The sequence below is a fragment of the Sinohyriopsis cumingii genome, chromosome 5, assembly GCF_028554795.1.
Source record: "Sinohyriopsis cumingii isolate HCF-2022 chromosome 5, ASM2855479v2, whole genome shotgun sequence".
NCBI classification, from domain to species: domain Eukaryota; kingdom Metazoa; phylum Mollusca; class Bivalvia; order Unionida; family Unionidae; genus Sinohyriopsis; species Sinohyriopsis cumingii.
In genome coordinates, this window is record NC_142965.1 from 98,028,508 (window position 1) to 98,050,351 (window position 21,844).

Below are 21,844 nucleotides of genomic sequence, written 5' to 3' on the forward strand. Positions count from 1 at the left end.
TAAACCCCCCAGAACATGGATATAGAGTCCAACACTACAGGAAAAATAAATTGAGAAGGAGTTTGTACTTATTACTCAAATTAGTGTTGTTATGTAATTCTAATCACTCCGGTGGCCTAGTGGTTAGAACATCCACCTTGGATGCAGGAGGTCACGAGTTCAAACCCTGGATGAGTCATATCAATGGTACTAACAGCTGCCTCGGTAGACGCTCAGCATTAAGAGGTTAGTGTTAGGACTGGTCGGCCTGGAGTAAGGATAATGTGACTGGGTGGGACATGGTGCCACATGTCTGCAGCATGATGCCCCAGTACCAGACATCACTATAAACTGCCACATTGCAGACACTGTAGCAATATGACTGAAAAATTGTTAAAGCTATACAAATCCAAATCACACACATTCTAATTAAAACAAAAGAACCTCACATTTATTTCCATGAAATATGTTTATTTACATGAATGTCACATAGATTATTCAAACATTTTTGATATACATTGGTATTCATTTACAGTAAAATGTCAATTTTAATACAAAATCAGATAATCACATCAGTAAGACAATTTGTCTGCAACGTGTGGAATTCTAATCTACCATACCTTCCAGACCAGTTATTTTAACTTGAAAGTTATACAGACTGGTAAGACTATGATAAATTATCCTCAGGTAAAACTAAAGAAGTCAGATATCAATTTACAATTTATTATCCACCCCCCCCCCTTAAAACAATACATTTTACCCCATTTACTTCAATACTGGGAAATGCTGTGGTAAAACTGATAAGAAAAAAGCTTTGCAGGACAGATAAAGGACAGATCTGATTATTTTGTGATAAATGAATGATACATCTAAATTAGACATACCAAGAATAACATTCTCTGAATAAATTATTTTTCAACTTCCAACAATGTTTTTTTCTTCTATCTTCCTAGTCACTTTCTATGTATTTGAAATCAAATGTCAGTACAAATACACTGGTTGCACTAATAATGTTGTTTTGTCCTAGTCAGTAGAGAAAGTCCAAGATTGCACCACTATGCCATCAATAATAGAAAACCCCAAATGCTGCTGCTACACAAAATAAAGAGTCCTGAAATAAATAAATAAATAAATAAATAAATAAATAAATACGTAAATAAATATGGGACCTAACTCTTATAATAATTTAATGACATGAAACAATCTCTTGGCTGATATCTGAGTCAAGAACTTTTCAACTTCAGCATCCGAACATTTAAGCTTGAATATGAGTATCATCCAATGCAAATAAAAACAAATGTTAAAGAAAACTCTAAATAAATCAAGTTGAAGAATTCTTTTACAATTTCACCACTCCGGTGGCCTAGTGGTTAGAGCGTCCGCCTTGGATGCAGTAGGTTGTGGGTTTGATCCCTGGCCGAGTCATATCAAAGACTTTAAAAAATGGTACTATCAGCTGTCTCGCTTGGTGCTCAGCATTAAGAGGTTAGTGTTGGGACTGGTCGGCCTGGTGTCAGGATAATGTGACTGGGTGGGACATCATGCTACACGTCTGCGGCATGATGACCCATTGCTAGACATCACTATAAACTGTCACAATGCAGACATTGTAGCGCTATGACTGAAAAATTATTAAAGCTACATAAAAAATCTAGATCACACACACACACACACTCTTTTACAATTTCAGGCTGCAATCAGAAATACCATCTTTGGTAGCCATGGTTCTGATATGTTAACCCTATTTACACCCTGGCTGATCAAGCAGTTATTTCTGTGCTCCAAGTCTATGAATTTCACTGGATGTGGTGGTAAGCCACTGCATCAAATCAAACTTAAGTTGTTCAAATTTGAACACTGATCCTAAATGATCGAGACAGAGGGAGTGCATAACTTGAATGGACTCATAAATAAGCAAATACATCTATAATGGCTTCTCTCTGGTACTAAGTCATACTTTTGATGTCAAACTTAAAAAATACCATTTTGAAGTCAAATGCCTCCACCATTTTCAGTTGATATGCAATGCAACGCTGGTTAGTTGGCATTACATACCAAGGGAGGCAACTCATGAAATCCAACAGCTGTCCCTAGGACAAAGTACTAAAATATCTACTCGAACTGCCAAGATGTAGATAAGGTTAACATATTGGAACCTTGGCTGGTGAAGATGACAGAAATACTAGCTCACCTATCAATTATGTAGCCACAATGATATAACCATAAACCTCTTTCCTATCAGATTATATATTTTTAATTTCATTGACATCATTTCATGAAAACAATCTATTTTCTACTTCTACAATGATTTCCTCATTAACATGGTTTGTTATTAGCATAGCATAGAAAATAACTTTAATGTCATTAAAAATAAACTCAAACTGATAAATAAAATCTAAGAAATTCTGGAAAATTTTACTATGCAAAGATAATGAATAAAGGCAAATAACTCATTTCAGCTTGGCAAACATGAATAGATCAAGCAAGAGTTACAATTCTTGTATGCAACATAATTTAAGCATGTGTGGGTCCTAACTGTTTATTATAAGATAACTCTATGATTGGCAAATCATGGTAATACTTATGTTAAATTATTTAATCTTCAATCAATAACTTTACCTGTCATAAATTCCTGACCTACAAAGTCTATATGGCAAGAACATACCCCTCCCCATCAATGAAAAGCAAGAGTCTCTCAAAGGGACTGAGGCTTTTAGCTAATTGTGTTACCCTCTTTAAATAAGGTCATTATTATTATTATTATTATTATTACTCATCTCGGTATTTTTGACGAGTATGTTTTTCAATAATGGATTCTCCAGTTTTCTATTGTGTAGTGACTGAAGTACTGATAGTGAGTCAGAGAAGATGATGCTGTTTAAAATACGTTTGCTTTCTATATGTTGCAGACCAAGGTCTATTGCTCTGATTTCGGCCGAAAAAATTGATGTTCCATTTGATAAGTGAACTTGCGTTGTGTGATTTCCACAAACGAAGGCTGCAGCAGCCTTTTCCTCATCCTTTGAGCTGTCGGTATAAATTCTTGTGTAATTTTTATATTCGGTGAGGAGTTCTTGATAACAGTTGTGGAAGACAGAAGGGTTTGTCTCAGATTTTTTTCCATTGTGTAGCTTAAAAAGTACTTTTGGTTGTTTAAGTAGCCAGGGTGGTGTTTCAGAGATGGACGTTTTCTGAACTGTAGAAAGATCAATTTTTGTACTGTCAAGGCTGGATGATATTCTAATGCCAAAGGAAGGTATGGCGTTTGGTTTATTTTCATATAAGGTTTTGTATTTGGGTTGAAAAACAGTCGAAAAAGCAGGATTCAGAGGGTTTGATTTTAATTTGAGAGCATACTGTGTGGAAAGCATTTCTCTACGATGCGATAACGGTGGTTCGTTCGTTTCAACTAGCAGGCTTTCACACAGGGATGTTTTAAATGCTCCCAGAGCCAGTCTTATTCCCTGATGATGAACTGGATCAAGCATTTTAAGATAAGATTTTCTGGCTGAACCATATACAACGCAACCATAGTCCAGTTTGAAGCGAATAAACGTTCTGTATAAATTCAGGATGACTTTTCTATCAGCACCCCAGTCAGTGTGCGCTACTACTTTAAGTAGGTTAAGTGCTTTTAAGCATTTAGCTTTCAAGTTCTTTAGGTGTGGAATAAAGGTCAGTTTTCTGTCAAAGATTATACCTAAAAATTTTGTTTGCTCAACAACTGGAATAGGTGTTCCATCCAGTGTGAGGTGAGGTTCATCGTGATGTCTTTGTAACTGACAGAAATGCATGCATACCGTTTTTGATTTCGAGAATTTGAAACATTTTGCACTGGCCCAATTTTGAATCTTGTTTATATTTTGCTGCAGTTGTCTTTCAATTGTATGCATGTGCTTTGATCGATAACATTAGAAAATCATCAATGTATAACGAGCAATCCACACTAGGAGCCAAACACTTGGTCATACTATTAATTTTGATGTTAAAGAGCGTCACAGATAAAATACTGCCCTGGGGCACACCCATCTCTTGCTTGTGCAGATCTGAGAGGGTAGAGCCCACTCGTACTTTGAATTCTCTGTCTGAGAGAAAGTTGGATATGAAATAGGGCAGACGGCCATTGAGACCTAGATCGTGCAGGTCATTTAGTATCCCGTACTTCCATGTCGTGTCATAGACCTTTTCTGAATCAAAGAAAACCGCTACTAAATGTTCTTTCTTAATAAATGCATTGCGAATAAATGTTTCCAGTCTAACCAGATGATCATTGGTGCTACGGCCATATCGAAAGCCATTTTGGAAAGGAGATATTAAATTATTAGTTTCCAAGTACTAGACAAGCCGAGAATTGATCATTCATTCCATTGTTTTGCACACACAGCTAGTGAGTGCAATAGGTCGGTAGCTGTTGGGATCTTCGCTATCTTTACCTGGTTTGGGAACTGGTATTACAGTTGCTTCTTTCCAGATTTTTGGTACATTACCAGTAATCCATAAATCATTGAAGAGTTTCAAAAGAGATGTTAATGATGATTCTGGAGGGTGTTTCAAAAACTGGTAATGTATTTCATTAGGCCCAGCGGATGTATCATGGGCCTTATCTAAAGCCTCCCTAAGCTCCAATAGTGAGAACAGTTGATTATAACTTTCCGAGTTGTTGGATGTGAATTTTAGACGTGACTTTTCTTTTAGAGTTTTAAGTTTACGGAAGGCTTCTGAATAATTAGATGATGATGAATTTTTGGAGAAATTGTCAGCAAGAACATTTGCAATGTCACGTTTCGAACTAAAGTTGTTATTGTTCAGTGTCAGATGTCGGAGAGGGTTTTGTTTTCTCTTTCCGTTTATTTTGCATATAGTGTCCCAAACTTTCTTAACAGAGGAACGAGAGTTTAAAGAGGAAACATATTTCTTCCATGATGCTCTTTTATTTTCTTTGATTGTGCGGCGTGCTTTGGCCTGGACAATACAATATATATTTAAGTTTTCGGGCGTCGGATGATTATTAAATTTTTTCAATGCTTCTCGGCGTAGTCTAATGGCTTCCTTACATTCCTTAGTGACCCAAGGTTTTGGGGTTCTTTTACAATTCGGCGAGGACTTGGGAATGGATTCTTCTGCAATCTCTAATAAAATAGATGTAAAATGTTGAATAGGGTCATTAACATTGAAAACTGTATCCTCATTCAGCCTAGTTTTACAGAGTGTTTCAAATTTAGCCCAGTTGGCCTTCTTTATATTCCATTCTGGAATTACGTCACCAATTGTAGAGTTAATATTTTCAAGGAATATTGGAAAGTGATCACTGCTGTGAAGGTCATCAGTGACCTTCCATTCGTAGTCCAAAAGCAGCGAAGGAGAACAAATTGTCAAATCAATGCACGTGTATGTACCCGTTCCTGGGTGTAAATATGTTGGTGTTTTGGTGTTATATAGACACAGATCGTGTCTAGAAATAAAGTCTTCAACTTTGTGACCTCTGTCATTTCTGATGAGTGTTTAAACCACCTCTTATATTCTTGAGCAATAACAAGATGTTCAAAATGGCCATATTATCAGTCATTTTAGATGTAAGATTGGCACCATATTTATTTAGGATCAACTAAACATCATTAGAAGTCTTTTAGTGGAAACCCAAGACATTATGACCATCCATTCAGGAGAAGGAGCAATAACAAAATGTTCAAGATGGCAATAGTGGCAGCCATACTGGATGTAAGATTATCATAATTTTTTTATATATTAAGGATCCACCAGACTTCATAACAAGTTTTTTGGTGAAGATATGGCCATCTATTTGGGATGAGTAGCAATAATAAGATATTCAAGCTGGTCACCATGGTGAAAGTACCATCTGTTTAGGAAGATTACCAATACCAAGATTTCAAAGATGGCTGCCATTAAGGCCATATGGATCTAAGATCAGCACAATTTTCCTTTAAGAGGAACTACACAGCATTAATAGTCCTTTTGTGAAAACCCCATGCTGATATGACCATCCATTCAGGACAAAATAGCAATAACGGGATTGTCAGGATGGCCAAACTGAGTGGGTCCATTGTCATTTAAGACCAACTAGACTTTGGGATGAATGTGTGTGTAAAGTTTCATGGCAATCCTCCAAGTAGGAGGAGCAGCAATAACACATTTGGGCTAATGGATGAGGGACAATAACACATTTGGGCTAATGGATGACGGACAAAAGACAACTTACCATACTGTAAGTTCTTCTGGTATATATGACCAGTAAAGCTTGAAAACAAGAGACTCCCTTTTTGTAAGACTACCTTCCTTTCAGATAAAAAGTAAAAAAATTAAATATTGGCCTTAATCCAGGGTGTGGCTGGACATATGGATGTATGGACATGGATGCCAAATTCATTACACTGTCAAGCTTCTGCCAAGGCTTACATAGAGGCATTACAGGTAACAAACAGATTCAGAGAAAATTCTAAAATGTGACATAATAACTTTCATGCAAATTTAATTTATATTGAAAAGGTAGTGAAGTATTTGTTTCATTCCAATTTAAAGATTTCATATCAAACAACAAATACTGTCCAAACATATTTTTGTCATTCGTTATAGCAGTATTCAATTTCCCAAGCAATTACTTGTCTATAAATTCCATAACAATCAAGACTGAAATCTTAAATAACAATCACAGTCTTAACATTTTATACCTTAGGATTTCAAAATGTACTTACATTCATGAATATATCCTGTGCATAATTGTCAGTATCAGAGTCCCAAAAACACCTACATCCCATCCTGAAAACATACACTATAGTAATAAATAATTACACATAATAATAGAATTAATAATTATACATTTTTGACTGTATTTCACTGCTTAGAATTTATGTAAATTATTTTCCATACAAAGAAATGAACATTTAAGATTTGTTTTTTCATAAATTAAATATCATTATTCAGAATTTAATGTATTAATTTACATATTCTACCTTATTATTTTAGTATCTCTTTCTATTGTTCAAAGTTCATAATTAAATCTGCACTTTTGCTTTGTATTGTATTATAAATGTGCCATCAACTACGAAGTACATTAACCCAGTTAAAGAACAACTTGCATTTTCTTCAAAAGCTGAGAAAAATGAATTTGTAAAGTCCTATTACCACTAGTAATCTTTTTTTAAACCAGTTACTATTATTACCTAATACCAGGAAATTTTTAATAAGAATGTATGAGAAGAGTACTACTTTCATATCAGTTTCAATTATAATTTCTATTATCATTTTAAAAATAAAAACTACATTTACAGCTGAATTAGTTTTCTTGTTTACAACTTAGCATAGCTGATACATCTCCCAGCTTGTGTTTTTGGACTATGAAGGGTTCATGAATAATCAGCCCAACCAGACTGAACATGAATCTAGTAGGGACAACTGTTTTATTTGTATTGGAAAGTTAAGACACAAATATCTGTGATTGGCCATCCTAAAGAAACAAAATCAAACTAGATGAGCAAGACATTAGTGGTGAAAAAATAGCATATTTTATCAAAATGAAGATATTATTTTTCCATTTTTTCTGTATTTGCAAATAAAATCATTGGTTGAGAGATATCTTGCTTCCCCTTGAAAATAATGGTATGGCCCTTGTACACAGTATTAGCAGTATTGGTAGCTCAATTGCAATAGTACATATTAATAGGCTAAGTGCTAAACAGTACATCTCACAGTAAAGTAATCAATGCAAAAAATAACTTATGTTACATTTCAGTATTAGGCTTTTGTATTCTGCTGAATTATTTATGTACTTTAACAAGTTTTGTTTAATGACCTGCTTTACTGCATTGGAAAATTTGCAAAATATGTAAAAGCTTCAACTCTAAACTGGCATTTTCCATCTTTACCAGGTAACTTGCTTTTTGCAAGTACATGTATGTGAGAAGTAAATTCAAGCCATGATATAAAAAAAGAAGTATATAAATTCCTACTTCACCGATGCTGACAGATCCATATATATCAATTTTAGTATATCACAATAACTAAAACAAATCTAGGAGTGATCCAATGACTGTTAGAAAAATAAAAACAACTTAATTTATGAATGTTTTCTGTCAAACAATGATGTACAGTATTCAATGCCACCCCCACCCCCCTTGAACATTACATTTCTTCTGCGGCATCTCTTATAATAGCTATGGTATTTTATGATGTTGATATACGTACTTGACACCTTCCCCTCTTTGTTCTCCAATTACAACCTGAACTATAAATTTGTATCTGTCATATCCCATATCTGAAACAAGAGTAATTATACATTAATAACAGAATCTTTAAAACATCAATTACTAAATTCTTTCTTAATCATGCTAATACCAAATAATAATAAAACTGTTCCTTTCATTTATTAGTGACAGAGAGTAATATGTTGTTAATCTGAGGCATAAAAAGCCATGGATGCATGCGTGTGTGCATGATTTTGATTTTTAACGTAGCTTTAACAATTTTTCAGTCATAACGCTACAATGTCTGCAGTGTGGCAGTTTATCGTAATGTCTAGCGCTGGGGCATCATGCCACAGACATGTAGCATGATGTCCCACCCAGTCATATTATCCTGACACCAGGCCGACCAGTCCTAATACTAGCCTCTTAATCCTGAGCGCCAAGCGAGGCAGCTATTAGTACTATTTTTTAAGTTTTTGGTATGACTTGGTCGGGGTTCGAACCCATGACCTCCCACTTCCAAGGTGGATGCTCTAACCACTAGGTCACCGGAGTGGTGTATGTATCTAAATATCTATCCATATATATATATATATATATATATATATATATATATATATATATATATATATATATATATATATATATATATGAATGAGATTTACAAAATTGATTTAAGCTAACTAAAATTTAACTTGTGTTTGGGAAATTTAAACTTTCCTTGAAATATGCCAACAAAATATCACAATCAAATTACCCCAAAAAATCAAGTATAGGATGTTTCAAGGAAATGACATTTTTACTTTTTTTACAAAGAACTTTTCTTGTTATTGTTGTTTGTACCTTAAAACACAATGTCATTTAAGTTATCAAGAAAGACATATCTAGACATGTTCCAGGTTTATGAGGTCCATAATCTACAATGTGAACATGTAGAAAACCTTATCCATACAAACAATGGCTTTCAGAGCAAGCGGTTTCCTTTATTTTGTTTAAGAGACCTGCTGTGGGCCTCTGCCTGAAGTTTTTAGGGTGGGGTAAAACTAATTTTAATTATGCAATACTTACCCATTGCTATTGTGTAGAATTATGCTTTTTCATGTGGAAAAAATCACTGTCTGTTTGATGTGAATATATCCTTACACAGAGGGGAAATTGTCAGTATGACACAATCCAACAATGTACATGGCTTAGGTAATGTGCAGAACTGTCATCTTTTTCATAGATGATAATTCTGCCAGGACATCAGACGGTGTGTGGGTAGAGGACATTCAACAATGGAAATGGTTAAGAACTGCATAATTAAAATTAGTTTTACATTTTAATAGCAGCAATACATTATTCATTGCTATTGTGTAGCTTAATTTGTCAGTCATGAGAGAATACCTTTTTCTCTCTCTGGGCCACATGCTGTGCTGCAACAATAGGTCCCAGAGAAAAATTACCTTTCTTCTGTTGAGCCAACAAGTGGAGGTAAAAGGAGAAGGTAATATGGCATCATCATGATGTCCTCCAAGGAAGAGTGATTACAGTAAGCCCATGATGTAGCAATGGCTCAGACTTGTGGGCATTAAGATTCACTGTGAGATAGTGGCAGCAGAAATATCATACAAAGCCCTTAAGAGGAAGGAAAAGACCAAAGGTTCATAATGCATTTGGTCAAAGATGATAAAACACAAGATACTTTCCATCAGGGCATAAGAGAGTGTGAGAAGGGTCTCTGTAGCTCAAAATATTTAATAAGACTGGCAAGATATACATCAGAACCAGTTGCCTTACAAGTATATTCTCCATCTGGTATCACAGACCTTGAATGCAGAAGCTCTCCTGGTTTTAATGATGCAACTGACATGAAAGCTTGTTCTGGCAGAGAGACTGCTTGAGTTGAATCAAGCATGAATGTAGAGAATCTGTGGGCTGTTGTGGAGGAGTGATGCCCAGTGCTGTGACAGAAGATCCCCCCAATATGATAGAGACCTGGGTTTCTCGATCAACAACTCTAGAAGGTTGCTGAGCCACAATCACTTGGGCCATAGTGGGGCAATAAGAATGATCTAAGCAGTGGAATTTCTGACTCTTTGAGAACTTGAGGTTGTAGATGGAATGGTGGGAAGGCATATGAAAATAGTCAATCCTACTGAAGGCTGAAGGTATCCACTGCCCACATTCCCTGATCTGGGACAGGAGATACAAAGAATCGAAGCCTCATTGCAAACAGGTCTACGTGAGGTCTTAGCCCTAGTGTGAAGAGAACTCTGTATAGGATTGGTGAAGACAATATTCTGTTAAGATGGCTCTGCCATTCCTGGAAAGGTTGTCTGCTATGTTATTCTTCACTGGAATGTGGCATACTTTGATGGTGATGTTCTCTAAGGTGGTCCAGCAGAGGAGGTTCCAGACCTCCATACAAAGAAAAGGAGCATTTGTGCCTCCCTGATATCAGAGATATGCTACAACATATATGTTGTCTGAGGAGACCATGACACATTGACCCCTTACTCTGTCTATGCACGCATACAATACCAGACATTCTGCTTTCATTTCTAGCTTGTTGATATGAAGAGATGATTTGGTCGGAGTCCAAAAACCCTGGAGAATTAAATCCTCTGGCTCTAAATATGCACCTCAACTAGAATCTGGTGCATTGGCAAACTGGAAGGAGCGGGGCTTGGTGCATGCATTGTAACCCCAGTCAGGAATCTGTCCCAATTCATCCACCAGTGTAAATGATGATGAAACATTGGTGCTAGAGTAACTGGGGTTGATAAAGAATCTCTGTATGGTTTCCACCTTGCAAGAAGGAGGAACTGCATGTCGCATATGTAGTTATCCAAAGGGAAACAAGTCAGCAGAAGCATTCGAGGTTCCCCAATATGGATAAGTAAAGATGAGCAAATGAGGGTATTTCTGCTTGTACTGCCTCTAAGAATGCCAGAATTTGATTTATCTGATCCAGCGGAACCTGGACTATGTTCTGGTTTGTTAGGAAGTTCATCCCCACATAAACGAAGTCCTGAGATGGAAAAAGTCCTGACTTCAATGGAGACTGGCAAAGAGCATTCTAGATTAAGGAAGTGGTTTCCATTTGAAAAGGTTCTTCTAGAAGAATTTGGTTCCAAGGGGGAGACTGATTATAATAAAACACTTTCTGCCTTTTCTTTCGAACCAGGAAGATTTTGGAAAAGAAAGTAGTAGATTGACTGTTTATCTCTACTGCCCTTTCTTGCACAAGGTGTGCACCTTTTCCTTCAATTTCACCAGATTGGACTGATGAAAGAACATGGGAGACCTTAATAAAGGGATTTGTTCATAAAACTGGAGTCGGTTACCCTTGCTCTTGATGGAAAGCACTCAACCATTGTCTGTTATGCTTGACCAGGCCTCTGAAAAGAGGCCTAGACAAGCACCTATGGGGATGTTTGGTAGAGAGATACATGACAAGAGTGTGGGTTCCTAGTGATGCCCCCCTCCCACTTACTTTGGTAGGAAAGAAAGGTGGTTTAGAGGATTTCCTATTTGCAGACCTGTGGCATCTACCTGAGCTCTGTGAACCTGACTGATTTGGTCTAATTTGAGACTGCATGTTAGATTGGGACTGCATATGTTTACAAATTTGGTGGACAGCCCCTGAGGGCGATTCCCATCCCCAATCCCCAGAGTTCCTGGTCGACTGTGATGGGCCAGGAGCACTTGAGAAGACAAGTTGTTGATGGTCCAGCAAGTTTTGGGAAGCAACTCTAGGGATGAGTCCCCTGAAGGTCTTTTGTCTTCAAATGGAGCAGCACTTAAAAGGTCTTTACTGTGGTTAAGCAAGACCTTTGAAGAGTCCAGGGCAATATCACGGCAGATACGCAGAAATTCCACCAACAATGCCAATGCCAGATAAAGTGCATGTCTAGACATCTTGTCTACCACTTCCAGCATGTGTTGCAATATTGGTGGATTCAGCTATGGTTCTCTCAGCATACTATGTGATGTAGCTGAGAAGATGCCAGCATGTGATGCTATGGAGACAAGAGACAAGTAACCTAGCTTTCTCTTCCATGACTTCAATTGTTTTTATCAGAAGGCATGACCAAGCTACTGTTGAAATACCCACTTTGGATGAACCAGCATCCGATTGGGAGGTTTAGCAGGCTATTTTGGGTACCTGTTAGTAAAGACCAACGGACTGATTGACCAGCCTGGATGTTGCTGAGTGACATTTTGACCTGATGCAAGCATCTAACAAAATTCCTCAATAATGGAGGAATGAGAAAGAAGTGATGTGTCTAGCTAAAGTTGTACCCCTGAGATTTTGACCTAAATGGAAAGTATTTTCTTGGCATACAGAGGCTGGTACATCATATGTTCCCTATGCCAATACCGTGAGGCAACAGAGTTATAATCAGAGAATACATCCTCCTCCTGTGTGGGAGGAGACAACACACTACACTTGCCTTGACATGATATGTTCGGTGCTCAACTTCCCCATTAGGAGAGAGAAAGATGCTTGTGGGGTGCTCCACCTCCTTGTCTCGAGGAAGCCACATGCTTTCATGTTACTCTACCTAACTAATGGGAGGTTGCATCATACTACTCATAGCACAAGGTGAGTCTCCTGTCCATGTGGAGGTGATTGACTCCTCAAACATTCAGTCTCTCTTTCAGGAAGGTCCTCAAATGCCACACAAACAGATGGTCCCATAAATGCATGCTACCCTAGAGTGCTCTTCTCAGTTGAAAAGCAAAGCTTCTCACAGACCTGTGTTGGGTGGGTGGGTGTCTGAGTGAAAAACATAAAAATTCTGATTATGAGAGTGAGAGAACATTTTGTTTCTTCCTCAGTCCATAAGTATGAATAATCAGCTTGATTCCATGTTTCAGAGGTCCATAATCTACAATATGTACAACAATTTTTTTATGTATGCTTTGAGCAATGGCTACAGTATGGGTGAATGTCCCAAAAGTGCTTCTTGTGTTCTTGTGGCCACACTGACCCACAAACTGTTCAGGCATTATTCTGTGAATAAGAAAACAAAACAATATATACACATATAATAAAATTGTATTGCTTACTCAGCTTACATGTAAACAGTGCATACTATGTATGCCCTTGTGTATACACAAGGTAAATAACTGACAATCAATTTTACCTGTATGTTTTGTTTTTCAGCAAAAGACTTTGACAAATACACATAGAATTACAGTAAGAGCAAGAATATACCTCTTGGATATTATAAATATGCAATGATGATCGATAAAATCCCAAAATATTTCGTACTGTAAATATTATTTCCTACACAGAGAGAGGAATATGCTAGTCTCTCATAGTTTCTGTTATTATTACACTATTAAATACTCCCCATGTATCTTAGTTGAATATTTGAGAAATAAAAATTTAAGCAGACTCCATAAATGGTAGGATACATGAAGTACTTATGACCCTTAAAGAATTAAAATTCTAAAGGTAAAAAATAATTTACTGGCATGGATATTTAATTATGAACGGATAGTGAAACATTCAGATATTCTTGAAAGAAAAATTGTAGAAGGAAGACTGCTATATCCAATACAGGGTTTTACAGGCAGATTTTATCTAGTGACTTGATCTATTAATGTCCAAAACAACATGGCATCCTTGAAAGGAGATGTTTCTATGCATTACCTAAGCCAGGTGCACTGTTGGATTGGATCATACTGGTAGTTTCCACTCTCTGGGAAACTACCATTAAATGGACAGTGCTTTTCTACATGAAAAAGTATAATACTACATGACAGTGATGGGTAATGCATTACTGCTATTAATAAATTATTTGTGCACTTGAGCAATTGGGCAAGGATTGACATCAGGACCTGGAGGAAAGCATCGCTTTATGTGAAACATTTTGAAAGGCAAATATACACACAAGTCAGTTTAATAAGATTTTAGAACATTTCTTGTCATATTTAAAGTACCGCAATTTCAACATTGTGTCAAAATAATAGTGAAAAAATTAGGGCCCTTTAAGGCACAATTTGAGTCAGGACTTGTGATTATTTTAAGGTCAGGTGCCCTGGACCTGCATCTGAAAAATACTTCTTACAGCACTTATATCATAACATTTTTCTTTATTTATCAGGCTCAAGAAAAAATATCCCAAGTATTTGTCCCTGGAATAAGTGAGTTACAAGAGTTACTGTCCTTGTCTTCATTACATTCATTATACTACACTTCTCCACTACAATGCTTACATTTTACTTACAGAATCACAGGTATCTGATGTAAACTTGATACTAAAATGTGTCAAAAATATTATATTCAAATGCATTGCTCTTTAAATAAACATATCATTGGAGACAAGGTTTATAACTCAAGAAAGTGCAGCTGCACACATAGCCCTTGACTTCTCCGCAGCATTCACTTTTACAGTGAAACCTTTCAGTATTTTAGGTGCCATAAGTTTCCTTTTCTATGAACTATTACACACATTTATAAGTTAGAATGATATGAGACACTGACAGGGAATGTGAAAGTTTTATGCTATTTGTCTGGTCAGACATTGCTATGCTTACCCTAGACTGACAGCATTTTCAAGACTGTGCAGCTTTATTAATACAAAGTCACACTAAAGTATATATACCTGCATATATTTACATACATATGTAATTACTTTTCATGTGACAAATGTCAGTAACCTGCGCTTAAAAAACCCTCTAATCAACTCAATTTCCACAAACTTTCCTACTAAATGATCCATTTTTATCAACACTCCATTCTATAGAGGACCCATGGGTGCCATCAAAAAAAAGACTGCTGATTGGCCAAAAGAAACGGAACATCTTTAGATTTTGACCAATCGGCTGTTGTCATGATATTCTCTGCTTTATATGTAGGTTACAACAGCATGCATCTTCCCTTTATTATCACATGTATCTATAAAGCTTCAGTCTTGAAAACACCAGTGACCTGTGGCAACTTTAACATTGCATGACCAGCTGAAAAATCATAAAAATGTGATTTTTGAACCTTAAAGAGGTCTGGTTGATAAAGATGCTCACTGAAAGAAATCTATCGTCAGATCAAATTATTGAAAAGTGTCACTGTAAATGCATAGGTGTCAACTTTTACGGTTTACCATTAATTTGTATGCTTTTTTCTTTTATGTCAGTGTACAGCCGTACAACTGTTGTTGTTGTAGGGTTTAACGCCATTTTTCAGCACACAATAGGCTATGTATGGCGGCCAATATTAATGGTGGAGGAAGAACCCGAGAAAACCCCGGGAAAAACCACCGACCCATGAGAAGCTACTGGCAAGCTTTCTCACATACCCACATTGGCTGAATCCTTGGCTCAAAACCCATGCAGGCAGAGGTGAGATGGCAGTGATCCGTAACAGAGAGCGCTTTAGACCTCTCAGCCACTCTGGGCCCCCCACAGTGAGTATGTGCCTGCCTCCTACAATAATCACTTCAACAATAGATGATGAACACCAATTGTGGGTGCTAAATTTTCAGGTGGCTAAACATTAAAATTAGTGTCTTTTACTTCCAAACACACCTGTTAAAAAAATCTCATGGGTTATATTATTAACCATTATCACCTAGTCACTTTGAAATTGGTGACATGCATCAAAACAATCTCTGACAAAACAATTCTTAACAGCCTGCAAGCTTGGCATGTTTGAACTCACCAACTGCTGATGGTTAAGTTAGGACCAGAAAGTGGGTGAATCATGTATACATTCAGATATTATGATGAAAAGATAAGCAGGGATGGTGCTGTCTTTAAAAAAGTTGTCGCCCAAAAAATCGTCATCCTCAATATTTTGTCACCAATTTTCAAAAAATGTTGCCAATTTCATAATACAGTGCTATCCATCTATCTCGACATCATTGGGACCAAGGCAATATTGTCAACATAAGCGAATGTTTAGATAAGAAAATGGGGGGGGGGCTGAAAACAAACTGAAATTTTGCATACAAGTGAAATTTTTAAGAGATGACCTGTCGTCAGTGATTAGAATTTAGGCAGAGAGAAATTTTGATTAAATGGAGACAGCTAGTCTGAAATACATTTGTATATTGACAATTTACATTTGTGTAGCACACTCCACATTATGTTAAAAATATACATGCACATGAAAAATCCATGAATTCAAGTATTTGATTATATGTTAGAAAATTCATGTTTCAGTCAAATCCTGTTAGAAAACACAAATAAAGAGTATATATAAAAAAAGTCCTCATTTGATCTATATCCCATTGTTAATAAACATGTTTCCAGAAACAATTCACTCTGATATTTATTATCCTAATAGCACGTGGCAGTATAATTGATTAAATGCTACATGTACATGTACTTAAATTGGCCTCAGCTTCAGTCAGCCAGAAACAACTACCATGATGCCGAGTCTACCAAGGGGATGAGGCTATTCATAGGGAAAATGAAAACATCTGAACAAATTAAAAAGTTTCACATTCTTGCGAGATCTTCTAGCTTCATTTAACTTGATGGCCAATATCTATTGTTTCAAAATATTGGAACTTTAATTTCGGTTTTAAACCATCATTGGTAACGATCTTAAGCACCAACTTTTTTGTTGCAAACAGGAAACTTTCACGGCACAATAAATATGTTCCAACTGCTATGAAAAATGAAACAATGCTTTTATTTAAGTTTGTTGCAGACTTTCTTTGATCAAAGGTCTTCAGCTTGCTTTGACGAAGGTTCACATGTTATTGAAGGTGCCGCTAAAGGCGTTCTTTGAAGGACCAAATTAATGCCCATTTGTTATTGCTGCAGCAGCATCAAATAATTGTAAATCATTGATGGAGACATAATTTCTTTTTTATTTGCTTAGTATGTATACAGAACAATTGATGCTTCAAAGGTAATCAGTTTTCTTTGATGTTTCAACAAAACTATTTTTTTGTCACACTTTCAGTTCCCGCCTTCAGAGGTGGTCAATTGTAGCTAGTCAGGCAGTGTGACTATTTGGGTTATATTCCAGACAGACTAATGAGGCCAGACATCAGCATAAGCGGATTATAAAATAACAATACTGTGTTGGGGTGGTTTGTCAATATGAATAAATGATTTATTAATGTAACAATTGATTCTAGTGCAATTTTATATCCAAGTTTACTGCTTTTCCTGACATCATGCCTTTGAAATTCTCAACTCCAAACCCAAGACCGTATCTACAGTTTTAACAGCCAAAAATGTTGTTGCCAAAAAGATCGCAAGATGGTATATTTTGTTGCCAATAAGGAGAAGAAACAACTGCAATGTGCAATTTTGGCAAAGCCTGAAATAACTGGTAAGTTAAAATATAAATATTTATTTCCTAACTGTCAAAACTTGCTTTAAATAGTATATTCACATTATTTGGTATACATAAGAAAATGCAAGACTGACCATGCTGCCGACTATAGGGAAATGACAGACTGTCAGAATATACACAGTAGCATGGAAAAAATGGATCAAAAGATAAAAGAAACTGAACTGTTATGAATTTGAAGAATTAATACATTAAAACAAGAAATAAAGGTGTTAATATGTGGCAAGAGCACAGAGTATAAAACTCAATAAACATTATGAAATGACTAAACTCTCAATCTGTTGGATGTTTTAAAAAATTGAGCTTGCCCAAGTGCCAAATTTGCATATGTTCTGTTAGCCACAAAAGTGGATTTGCAAAGTCCATATATAACTGATGACCTTTTAATCTTCCTTTAATATCATCGGAAATTTTCTTGGTCCACTCCATAACTTCGTCTGCCTGATACTGCTTCTCAGCAAGCTGTTCTTGCAGAACGGTGTGGATACATTCTTTCACTATCACTGGACGAAACCTGCAGCGAGAGAGCAAAGATTTTTTGTCTAATCAGTACAGTACTGTACAGTATCAGAGGGTATCGTATTATTTCTTACAGTTTACCTATTAGTGACACACATACTATAAAACAACTAGTTTTTATGGTACATTTAGTAAGCCCCTGCGTACCGTCCGTGCTAACCACTAACCTAGTCCTACATGTAAGACCTGACGCTGATATTTAGCACCTAAACAAAATCAACATGTGCTATGTCTTACATGTAGGACTAACCACCAACCTACTATAAAATCCCTTCAAAAAAATCAATCAAACCAATATTACACCATATTATCCTACAGTCTATATTCTATCTAGAGAACTTACTTATGTTGGAAATTTGGTCGTATTATGTATGTATTGCTCGGAGGTGGAGCGGGCTCTTCAACTTCTGTCATGACTGTAAATTCATCAACATTCAATATGGAGCCCTTGACGACAAATAGACTGGTTTCGCTGACGCTGAAAGTTCGTGTTATTGAGCCCGAGCAAGTGCCCGGTGAAACTTAGTATTATGAAAATAAAAAGGAACGTTAATAATAATAATAATAATAATAAAAATTATAATAATAATAATAATAACAATAATAATAATAATAAGAAGAAGAATGATAATAATAATGATAATAATAATAACAACAACAGTAACATCAAGTGTCTCATTTACTGACGAAGATCATACAGTAACAGTTAATAAATATTAATCTTTCATGGAACGCACAATTATATGCAAATCAAGAAAAAACTATTTTTTAAAGACGGACCTGTATTCACAAACGTAAGCTTAAAATATAAAGTAGAATGAAGTCTTTACATTCTTTGATCCCTTCGTCATTATGATCTAACAATATAAGACAGAAATTAAGATTTGCGAACAAATTTTCCTTTTTTGTCCTTATAAAAAGTCTGAGTTGCAAAACATCCTGTTACATGTGGATGCGCCCCACCCCCCTTTTTCGAATACATGGGAAATATCATGAACAAGTCTCATTTGTACCATATCCGCTAGTCCGACTAATCAAACTTCCAAATCTGTGTTGATACTGACAGACGAATTCAATATCATTATAGATGCAAGGTTGATTTATCGTCCTACATATCTGCATGTTCGGGGATATACATGTAGTCTAGATAATAGAAACGGAACACGCTCAGGCCTTTCCACCAATCACAGGCATTTGAAATTCTATCATTGTAGTAATAAAATGTCAATATATTTGAGAAAAAATATTATTTTACAGCTTCTATCTGTATCTGAAATTTTTTTCTTTCTTAGATGATTTGACATTTTCAAATTACAATGATAAAAGTTTCAAAGGCATGTACGCCAACGACTGAAAGCGACAGAAAAACCTCAACGTGTTCTGATTGGGATAAACCGATGTTTTCCGGACGAGCATGCATGTGATTCTACATATCCTTTGGATTTATAGCGTGATTCATTAATAACGTTTAAGGTCTCACTGGATAGTTTCGTATTTTAACACCCTAATTTTTAAGGAAGAAGGCATGAACCTAATTATCACAAGCCTAGCATTTATAAATTCACACATAAGCTAAATCTATAATGTGGTTCAGATTTACTTTGAGTTAGGCTTGGAAATAGGTTGGCTTGTTGGTGACTGCCTGTCACAGTTAGATTTGCATTGGAGATCAAATGCGTAACTTGAGCTGCAAATGAGCTGTCGACTTGGCTTACGTATTTATGTGTGTCTGCTACAGAGGTAAATATCTAAAAATCTAGATGGTTGAGGGGTGATGAAAAGTATGCTAATTTGTTATAGTACTAGTGAACTATATTCTTGCATAAGGCACATACTGATTCTTTTAGCTGCCTTGTCACAGAAAAATTTTCAAAATAGCTATTTCTTGTCAAAAATGAATGTAAAATTTAGGGGTTGGTGGCAGTGTTGGTTCAGTATAAAAACCACCAGTTGCATCAGGAATTAACCTGATTACTGCAGTCAAAATCTCACATGTATGCTTTCTACAAAAATCATTAGTTTGTTTTTATTTGTATCTTCAGTGTAAAATTATTCTCATTTTTCTGTAATTGGTCATCGTCGGATGAAAATTCACCAGATAAACTGTCCAGTGAGACCTTAAATTCTGTTTTGAAGAACATTGCTAAAACAAGTCAAAGTCCGTTTAAGGCTTTGTTCCACCCCACCACGAAATGTGTCCCTAACATCAAGCGTAGGATGGGGGAAATGGATCCAAGGGCCCAAGTCAGTTCTATATTTGATTTGAAAGGGTATATAAAGCATATAGGGAGGGAAGATCAAACGTTGCAGCTGTATGTCCGTGTTCCAGCATCATCTTACCTGTGTTGATACTTATGTCAGTAATAACACACCGATTCTCAAACACGTTAGTCTCAATTTTAAAATTTAATAATAAATAAATATGTAATACAATCCCCACCAAACTTTTCCAGCCCCAGGACGCTGCATCAAGCGCTTCAAAAAGTAGTACACGTCTTCAAACCACCACCAATACAGCCCCAACGTTCGATGTTTCTATCTTTGATTGTGTAGAACTAGGGAATATATGCGACGTCACTCACAGACATTCGCGTGTCCAGGCAGTTTTGATTAAATGATTACAGTCTTTTCTTCGACATGCGCGGGGATAATTAATAAGTACATGTAAATGGAGTTAGTTAAAAAGTGGTCATCAAGTCAAAGGTAATACTATAGATAAAAAGCAGAATATATTTTCTCGGCTAATGTAAAATAAAACATTTTTGTATGGAGGAAACAGATGAATTTATTTAATAAATTAAATTTAGAAAAGTTATCATTCACGTTCATGTTTGTAATTGTTATTAATTTTACTATAAAAACTTATGTTTTCTTATCGAAACTTTATTTTTTATTGAATTTTGACAGAAAAACAAGTTTAAAAAACATATCTTTCAATACATGGAAAAATTATAAACTTTATGTTAAAGTGATTTGCAACAAAGTTATAGCTCTACAACTATATTACAAATTTAAGATAAGTTTGTCACGACTTAGGTCGAATTTAGGTACGTGCATGATTGCTTAGGACGCAGTCGGAAAAAAAAACAAAAAAAAACAACAACACGTGCATCTTTAAAAGAGACGATGTTAGCGTTTAATCGTATTCAGAAACATAAAAAAGGAATTTTATTACCTGAAAGAGATTTAAATTCGTTTATTGAACAGCAGATGTGAAAAACAACCACCATTCTATATTTGGTAGGTAAGACGGTAAAAACCAATTTAATTCATAAGCACGTACATCAGTAGTAATATGTGGCGGTAACTGGGACTATGGGACATAAGAAAACTTTAAAATGGGAATTGCACTATGGGACATAGAGGAAATTTAACATGGGAATGGAGCCATGAAGCATAAGGGGGAATCAACGTTAAGTTGAATTATTGAAAACGCTAAGGGACATAATGAAATTTAACAGTAGGCTTTTATTTTGAAAAATACATTAGATATAAAGAAAAATGTAATGATAAAACTACAACTACTATCCAACACCTAGTTATCTACTATGAAATTAGTTATCTAATATCTGACATCCCATGCTTACTATCCAGCAATTAGTCGTATACTATTCAAAACGCCGTTTGAAGTGGCCAAAACACAGTAATGTACAATCTGACACTCCGCACTTACTATACATACTATCCAACATGCTGCTTAGAATGATCAATGCTCCATGCTTACTATTCAACACCCATCACTTACAATCCAATACCAAAGACATTAGTATCCAAACACGTCGCTTTGAGTGATCAACACACTACTTACTAACGAAAATGGTTGGATGTAAAAAAAAAAAAAAGT

General features: G+C 35.9%; 1 protein-coding gene across 1 annotated transcript; it reads right to left on the bottom strand.

Annotated features, from left to right (window-relative positions):
- Nucleotides 1-429: 429 nt before the first annotated feature.
- Nucleotides 430-18,458, bottom strand: LOC149799843 (dynein light chain Tctex-type protein 2B-like). Its single transcript, XM_089959261.1, has 5 exons — nucleotides 18,344-18,458; nucleotides 17,862-17,995; nucleotides 8,179-8,248; nucleotides 6,690-6,753; nucleotides 430-1,090 (listed from the first exon to the last, which is right to left on the bottom strand). Exons 1-5 carry the CDS (start codon nucleotides 18,412-18,414, stop codon nucleotides 1,043-1,045), a joined length of 387 nt encoding a protein of 128 aa, XP_089815387.1. The 5' UTR covers nucleotides 18,415-18,458; the 3' UTR covers nucleotides 430-1,042.
- Between the last annotated feature and the right edge of the window lie 3,386 nt (nucleotides 18,459-21,844).

Excerpts from the sequence above, each read along its gene's own strand:
- LOC149799843 (XM_089959261.1), bottom strand. The coding sequence starts at position 18,414 with ATGACAGAAGTTGAAGAGCCCGCTCCACCTCCGAGCAATACATACATA. Across the intron at positions 6,754-8,178 it reads CAAAGAGGGGAAGGTGTCAA|GATGGGATGTAGGTGTTTTT; the intron begins GTACGTATATCA and ends GTATGTTTTCAG. Across the intron at positions 1,091-6,689 it reads CACAGGATATATTCATGAAT|GACTCTTTATTTTGTGTAGC; the intron begins GTAAGTACATTT and ends TATTTATTTCAG.